The 8,868-nt window shown below is 44.8% G+C and overlaps 2 gene segments (V, D, J or C); one reads left to right on the top strand and one right to left on the bottom strand.

Moving 5' to 3' along the window:
* LOC126384499 (Ig kappa-b4 chain C region-like) overlaps positions 1-8,868 on the bottom strand; it is a 50,418-nt gene that overhangs the window by 24,374 nt on the left and 17,176 nt on the right.
* Positions 7,015-7,704, top strand: LOC126384490 (Ig kappa chain V-III region ABPC 22/PC 9245-like). The segment is given in 2 exon segments: positions 7,015-7,150; positions 7,370-7,704. Coding segments are annotated over 2 exon segments (372 nt in total).

The raw sequence follows: 8,868 nt of genomic DNA, 5'->3' as shown, positions 1-8,868 counted from the left end.
GCAGAGAGACAACGCAGGATGCGAGACAAGCTGTGTCTCTACTGCGGCCAGGGGGGCCACTTCGTTTCCCGCTGCCCAGAGGTGCCAAAAGACAAGGCTCACCTGTAGAAGGGGGGACCCTGGTGAGCCGCATCTCTTCCTCCTCTGCCTCGAGAATCCAAGTACCAGGTATGATTCACGGACTCAAACACTCGGTTCCGGTCCAGGTGCTGGTGGACTCCGGTGCCGACGATAGTTTTATTGATAGTAACTTTGTGAAGACTCATGACATTCCCATATATGAACTAACCTCCCCCAAGGAGGTACACGCCGTTGACGGCCAGTTAATAGAACTGGTTACACATAAAACTGAACCACTGAAATTAGTACTCTCCAGCAACCATCATGAGCACCTAGAACTGTATGTTATCTCATCACCTCTGAAATCTGTCATTCTGGGAATCCCTTGGCTCAAGCTTCACAACCCCCACGTCGATTGGTCCACTGCCACCATCCGTAACTGGAGTCTCCACTGCCACGCCCACTGCCTCCACTCCGCCCTGCCAGCCAGACCTACAGACCCATTCCCAGCACATGAGGTAATTGACCTATCTAATGTACCCCCTGACTACCATGACCTACAACAAGTTTTCAGCAAAACCTCTGTCTCCTCACTGCCCCCCCCCATAGACCTTACGACTGCGCCATAGATTTGCTTCCTGGTGCCCCTCTCCCCACCAAAAGACTTTTTCATCTGTCCAAACCCGAGCGTGAGGCCATGGAGAAATACATTACAGAGTCTGTGGCAGCCGGCCTCATTCGCCCCTCCTCCTCTCCAGTGGGGGCTGGTTTTTTCTTTGTAGAAAAGAGACAAATCCCTGCGTCCATGCATAGATTACACTGGTCTAAATGAAATCAAAGTCAAAAACAAGTATCCGCTTCCCCTGATTGACTCCGCCTTCAGCCCCCTACACACCGCCTGCGTCTTCTCCAAACTGGATCTCAGAAACGCCTATCACCTCATCAGGATTAGAGAGGGTGATGAATGGAAAACAGCATTTAACACCCACTTAGGTCACTTTGAATACTTAGTCATGCCTTTCGGACTCACAAACGCTCCTGCCGTTTTCCAATGCCTGGTTAACGATGTACTACGAGATCTGCTCAACAAAACTGTTTTTGTGTACTTAGACGATATCCTGATTTTCTCAAGCTCTATGGACGAACACGTGTCCCATGTACGAGATGTTTTGAAAAGATTGTTAAAAAACAAGTTGTATGTCAAAGCAGAAAAGTGTGTATTTCATGTACCATCTGTAAGTTTTCTGGGTTTTGTGGTTGAGAGGGGGCAGCTGCGGGCGGATCCCTCCAAGGTGGAGGCCGTGAAGGACTGGCCAGCTCCCACCACCCGCAAGCAGCTGCAGCGCTTCCTGAGGTTTGCAAACTTCTACCGCAGATTCGTAAGGAACTACAGCCACCTGGCGGCCCCACTCACTCGCCTCACGTCATCCAAACTCAGTTTTGCCTGGTCTCCTGTTGAACAGTCTGCTTTTGAGAAACTTAAGAATGTGTTTGTTAATGCCCCTGTTCTTGTGCACCCAGATCCTGAGCAGCAGTTCGTGGTCGAGGTTGATGCCTCGGACTCCGGGGTCGGGGCCGTCCTCTCCCAACGCCTACCCTCAGACAATAAGCTCCACCCCTGCACCTTCTTCTCACGCCGCCTCACTCCCGCTGAACGCAACTACAACGTGGGGAACCGAGAACTCCTGGCGGTGGTGCTGGCATTGCAGGAATGGCGACACTGGCTGGAGGGGGCTGCTCAACCCTTCATTGTATGGACAGATCACAAAAACCTCGCCTACCTCCGCACTGCCCGCCGCCTGAACTCACAGCAAGCCCGCTGGGCCCTGTTCCTGGGCAGGTTCCAGTTCACGATCACCTACCGCCCTGGGTCTCGTAACATCAAGCCGGACGCACTCTCCCGTCAGTTTGCCCTGGAGGGGAGGGAGCCCTCTAAGGAGACCATCCTGGATCCCGAGTGTGTGCTGGGGGAGGTCCACTGGAGAGTCGAACAGGAAGTTCAGGAAGCCCTTCAGGGACAGACGGTTCCTGACGGATGTCCACCGGGTCGGTTGTTCATGCCACAGTCTGCCAGGTCATCAGTGCTCTCCTGGGGGCACACGTCCAAAATAGCCTGCCATCCGGGGGTCCACCGCACTCTGGCCCTCATCCAGCAGCGTTTCTGGTGGCCGTCCATGGCTTCTGACGTCCGGATCTTCATTGCTGCGTGCACAGTGTGCGCGCGCAGCAAGCCCTCGCACCGACCCCCGGCGGGCCTCCTGCAACCCTTGCCCATCCCTCCACGTCCCTGGTCACACATCGCAGTGGACTTCGTTACCGGACTGCCCCCCTCCGAAGGTAACGACACCATACTCACGGTGGTTGACCGTTTCTCCAAGGCGGTACATTTTGTCCCCCTCCCTAAACTCCCCACCGCCTTGGAAACCGCTAACTTGTTAGTCACACATGTCTTCAGGTTGCATGGAATCCCCCAGGACATCGTGTCGGACCGCGGACCTCAGTTCACCTCGCAGGTGTGGAAGGCTTTCTGTCGGGCCCTGGGAACCACCTCCAGCCTCTCTTCCGGCTATCACCCACAGTCCAATGAGCAGACTGAACGGGCTAACCAGAGCCTGGAGTCCTCTCTGCGCTGCGTTGCCTCCTGCCTCCCGTCCTCCTGGGCCATACACCTACCCTGGGTGGAATACGCCCACAACTCCCTCGTCAGCTCAGCCACCAGCTTGTCGCCCTTCATGATCAACACCGGCTACCAGCCCCCCTTGTTTCCGAGCCAAGAATCCGACGCAGCAGTTCCCTCCGTCCAAGCCCAGTTCCGCCGTGTCAGACGCGTGTGGCGGGAAACCAGAGCAGCGTTAGGGAGAACAGCTGAGCGCAACCAACGCCTAGCGGAACGACGTCGGGTTCCCGCGCCCAACTACCAGGTGGGCCAGCAAGTGTGGCTTTCCTCCCGAGACCTTCCCCTCCAGACTGAATCCCGAAAACTCTCCCCCAGGTACATTGGGCCCTACCCAGTGGAGAAAACCGGATCTTGGACGTGCGCAGACGGGGTAGGGGCTACCAGTATCTGGTCGATTGGGAGGGGTACGGACCCGAGAAGCGCTCCTGGATTGGGCGCTCCCTCATCCTCGACCCACAATTGCTGCGGGATTTCTACAACAGGTTTCTGGGTAAGCCAGGTAGGACGCCAGGTGGCGTCCTTTGAGGGGGGGTACTGTTGTGGTCCTGATTTTCTGTGAAACTGTGTTTGCTGCTATCTGATTCTTCTCTCCCTCTCCCTGCAGAGTGAGTGCCGAGGGGCGGGACGATCTCCGGGTGCACTGGGCTCCCGGCACACCTGCAGCTCGTTCTGCCTAATTAGCCGGCTTCTTAAACCACACTCTCTTTGTCTCCAGTGCTGGATTATTCTCCTTGCTCTAGTACTACGCTCGTGCTCTCAGTTGCTCTAGTACTACGCTCGTGCTCTCAGTGATCTCCTGCCTCTCGCCACGTGTTTATGCTCCAGTATTTGGTCTCCAGGTCTTGTGAGTTTTGTGCCTTGTCACTCTTTTTGTTGGTCTCCAGGTCTTGTGAGTTTTGTGCCTTGTCACTCTTTTTGTTGCTACTTTGTAAATAAACTACTTTTTGTACTTAACTCTGCAACTGGGTCCTGGCTTGCTTGTCTGGCACTTAACATCAGATTTGTTTATTTATTTATTTCAGTTTGAAGTTATTTTTATTTAATATTTATTTATTTATTTCAGGTTGAATTTTTTATTTTATTTGACTCATACAGCCAAACTAGTGTATCTACAATACATTTGTTATTGCCAGTAAAGGTTGTCAAGTTAAATGGCAAGTTGTTGTACGGTCATTTTGTACCTATGATACATTTGGGATGAGGGCCTCCAAATAAAATTTCGCTTAGGGCCCCAGTTTGGTTAGGGGCAGCCCTGGTACTTACAGTTAACATCCAGTCTGGATCCTCCACCGAACGTGTACCACAGTGATACAAACTGATTGAGCCGCCGTACAAAAACCTCTGACTGTACAGAGACACGGCTCTCTGACTTTGACACAAACACACTCACCAAACACATTCCCAGTTTACCCAGTTTATTAAGTAACTGCTTGTAATGTTTGAAACTTATTCACAAATATGACTATGTATTTAACATTTAGTTTTCTGAAATGTTTAACATCTACAAGCAATGATAATTTCTCTTCAGGTAAAACAAATTAAAATTTCTACAGAAAAACTCTCCAATAAATTCTAACAAATATAAATGATTATTATGAACTCATGTTTATTGTAGATTATGATAACTGATAAACAGGAATTTTGTTAAATAGTAAAATTGTTGCACTGTGAAGCTGATTTTTTTGGTATTGAATTAGAGGAAATTCATAAAATATTCAGGCATAAATTTGCTCATCAAACTCAAAGCAAATCCACATGTAAATGATGAGTGACACATTCCTGATCAATCCTCTGATAAATGTATTGATCTATTGATAAACAGCATCATCAGAGTAATCCAAGTCCCTGTTGGAGTCAGTCAGAGTATTTCCATAGAGAGCCACTTTGCATCAGCAGCACCATGCTCCAGTGCTCTGGGAGAGTTTATAGTCCTGAGAGTTGAACACTGGATGACTGACAGCTGTCCTTCATGACAACAGAAGCCACAGAAATCCTCCTCTTCATCAAAAACATGACTTTGACCTCCGTCATCATCTGGACTCTCCTCTGCTGCTGCTTCACAGGTAAAGTCCAGAGAATCAAACTCCTCTCCTCTATCAACATCAGTCCCTCTGAAATGAAGACCACAAAACCATGACGCTGCTTTATGTTTTTGTCTCTGTATCCTCAGAGTCCAGAGGTCAGGTCACAGTGACTCAGCCTGGAGCAGTGAGATCTGCTCTGGGAGGATCCGTCACCATCAGCTGTAGGACCAGTCAGCAGGTTTATAGTGGGAGCTACTTGCACTGGTACCAACAGGGAGATGGAGAAACTCCTAAACTGCTCATTTCCTATACTGGCAGTCGAGCATCAGGGATTCCAGGTCGTTTTTCAGGCAGTGGATCAAACTCTGACTTCACTCTGACCATCAGTGGAGTTCAGGCTGAAGATGCAGCAGTTTACTACTGTCAGAGTTTACATGTCATCAACAGTCAGTATGTGTTCACACAGTGAAAAAGCGTTGTACAAAAACCTCCCTCAGTCAGGCTGAACAGAAACTGAAGTGACTGCTGCAGCTGGAAGCTACTGCAGAGACTGATACACTTCACTGACACACACACACACACACATACACACTGAACATATGTGGCATCATTTCATTTACACCATCAAAACAAAGCAAAAAAATAATCTAATTTGCTGATGATGTCCTTAATTTAGCAAATAAACTCTGCAGCCCTTCCTTCAGTTGTTGATCAGGGGCCTCATTTATAAAACTGTGTGCAGGAAAGGTGACTAAAGGCGCTGTACAAACAAAGCACAGCAAGTGCTTACGCACAAAAATGTCCTGATTTATTTAACAAAGCGCACACTCACGTCCCACACCTGTTCCCCTTTATAAATCACAATCTACCCAAGATTTGACACAGGAGAGCGAGCCTCTTGCCCCACATGTAGGTGTCTATAAATGGCCAGTGAAACACTCTGATTCAATATTCATAAAGACAAACCACAAGAGGAAGAGCACGGCAAATGCAGCAAGAAAAGGTAAAAAAAAAAAAACTTCACACAATATGAAGGTGAAGTTCTTTGTTGGGGAGGTTGATAACAGAGTTATTTGAGTTATCATGAGATCAACAGTCAGTATGTGTTCACACAGTAAAAAAGCGTCGTACAAAAACCTCCCTCAGTCAGACTGAACAGAAACTGAAGTGACTGCTGCAGCTGGAAGCTACTGCAGAGACTGATACACTTCACTGAGGACGCACACACACACACACACACACACACACACACACACACTTGCACACAGCATATCTGGCATTATGTCATTCACAGTGATAAAATAATTCCCCTTCTATGCTGACGACACCTTATTATACATCACAATATCTAATCTCTGTTTAAAGTTATCAGTCAGATCAGAACATTGTGCAGCTTGTCTGACTTCTTTCAAACGCATTTTAAATGTACATCAAGTATTTTGTTCTTAATCCACATTCCATTGAACTGAGATAAAGTAGTTTAAACAAAATATTTTCATTACGTAAGAGAATCAAAATGTAATTTAGAAATTTGGAATCATCTTCTCCTGTCTTACTTGATGAACATGTCTTCCTGTCTTTTTAGGATGTATTTGTCTTTTTTTTTTACCTCTGTTATTTCAACATTAGATTCACTGTGTAAACAGTATATGAATTACTGTAGATTTCATTCAAAAACCATCTGCATTTACATATAAATCTTTTTATAGACTGGGACTTTTCACATCACTCTTTATACACTCTGTTGTCGACCAAAACAAAGTATGAATCTTTTTTTTTTTTTTTTAGATATTTTTTTGGGCAGTTTTGCCTTTAATTGTTAGGAAAGTCAAGTGTGAAAGGGGGAGAGAGAGAGAGGGAATGACATGCAGCAAAGGGCCACAGGCTGAGGTCGAACCCGGGCTGCTGCAGCAACAGCCTTATACATAGGGCGATATGGAGCTCTATCCACTAAGCCACCGACGCTCCACAAAGTATGAGTCTTGATTAAATATTTCAAAGGTTCAGTTTAATGAGACATAAAATGTCCCATAACAGAGTTATATCTGCTTTACTATCAGCTATAAAATGTCCCATAACAGAGTTATATCTGCTTTACTATCAGCTTGGAGGACATAAAATAAATCATGTTCAAAAAGGCCATACTACCATGTAGATATTAGGGGCAATACTCCCAGTACTGAAGAGGAAACAGCCTGATATGTTGAGGACAGCTCCAGTTGACTGACTCTGTGTGTTTGCATATGTGTCCTGCCTCTCTGCTCCCAGCCGTTAAGAGGCCAGTGTTGATCAGTGGCTGTCCAGGCCTTTCACAACCACTGACACGCCGGCAGCACAATGATGATGTCACTGATTCTACTGCTGGCCACCCTGGGGCTCCTTGTTCAGGGTGAGACTCTCTTCTGTCTGAAAACTTTGCTTCAGGATGCAACCAGGTTCACCACAATGATGTTCTGCTCTGATGGAGAAACACTGAAACAAGCAGCATTTACCTTCTTCCATCTATTCTCCATGTTAAAGAAATGAGACTCTTCTGTTTGGATGTTGATCATCTTTCTCCAAGCTGGATCTGTCTCAATAACCCTTCTCCTCTTTGTCATGTTTTCAGATTCATCAGGAGAAATCGTCCTGACTCAGTCTCCTGGATCTCAGTCTGTTGCTCCAGGACAAACTGTCTCCATCACGTGTTCAGCCAGTTCAGGTGTTGAAGGAAATGGCAAGAAATGGCTCCACTGGTACCTTCAGAAATCTGGAGAAGCTCCTAAACTCCTGATTTATCTAGCTACAGGCCGTCAGTCTGGAGTTTCAAATCGTTTTAGTGGAAGTGGATCTGCAACTGACTTCACTCTGACCATCAGAGGAGTTCAGGCTGAAGATTCAGGAGTTTACTACTGTCAGCAAAGTAACAGCTTCCCGTTCACACAGTGATACAACGTCGTACAAAAACCTCCCTCAGCTGGAGAGGAACTGATCTGACTCAACAGCTGCACTGAAACTAAAACAACACAAGTTTTACTCAGAACAAAAAATCTAGTTAAGAATGAATCACGTACAACATTTATAATCTTAATATACTGTATATTAAAAACTTTATATTTTATTTATTCAGGGTTTTAACATTCTGCTGCACATCAAAGCTAAACTCTGTTGAAGAATAATTTCAATCCTTTGATAAATTTAATTCATAGAGTATGACAACACATGAACACTAAAACTGTAAATATTATTTATTTTAAATCTTACAATTTTCATTGGATCTTGAACAAATTTATTATTTAAATAAATTACTATATTTAATCTCAATAAGTTTTTTCATGTTGTTTAATTACTAGTTATGGGTATAACATAATTCAGCCATTTTGTGTGTTTTGTATTCCAGTAAAAACATGTATTTTATAATTAAAACCAAAAACAATTAATGGAGTATGTAAATCAGTCACATTTAAATTCTGTTCTTTTGTCATCTCTTTATTTCTCTGTGTGGTTCTTCAGCAGAAACAGGATGTAAATATTTCCCAGTTTAAATTTGTAGATCAAATTCATTTTATTTCTTTCTATGCAGACGATATACTGCTATTTATTTCAGATTTAACAAAAACTTTTATGACTTTTATAGATTAATTCAAATAATAATGCATTTTCTTTGGAGACACCTGAAGTAATTACAATATTACAGTCCTTACTATAAAGACACTTCAGTAATGAGAGCTGATTGGATGATTTATCATTGAAATGTTCCTACCATGNGAGAGCTGATTGGATGATTTATCATTGAAATGTTCCTACCATGGGTTTTGTTCCAAAGCTTTATTATTACAGACAAATCTGTAATGACTATAGCAGAATAAGTTTAACAGTCATGAAGGCATTCATATCCATTGTGACAACAGATGATGGACTTATACTACTACCATCACTGTTTGTACTAATCAAACAATAATGAGGAGTTTTGTCTGAGTTTATGAACTCTTAAAATGTTCAGTAAAAATAGACCTATATCATATATTCTGAAACTTTCTTTCTGAATTCATCACAGAGAACTTACAGGATCTTTATCAGCTTATTTTTCCTCTGGATTTAATAAAGTTACTGTTACTATGAAGAGAA

This window comes from Epinephelus moara, chromosome 22 (genome assembly GCF_006386435.1).
Source record: "Epinephelus moara isolate mb chromosome 22, YSFRI_EMoa_1.0, whole genome shotgun sequence".
NCBI lineage: Eukaryota > Metazoa > Chordata > Actinopteri > Perciformes > Serranidae > Epinephelus > Epinephelus moara.
This window is presented reverse-complemented; position numbering and strand designations above follow the sequence as displayed.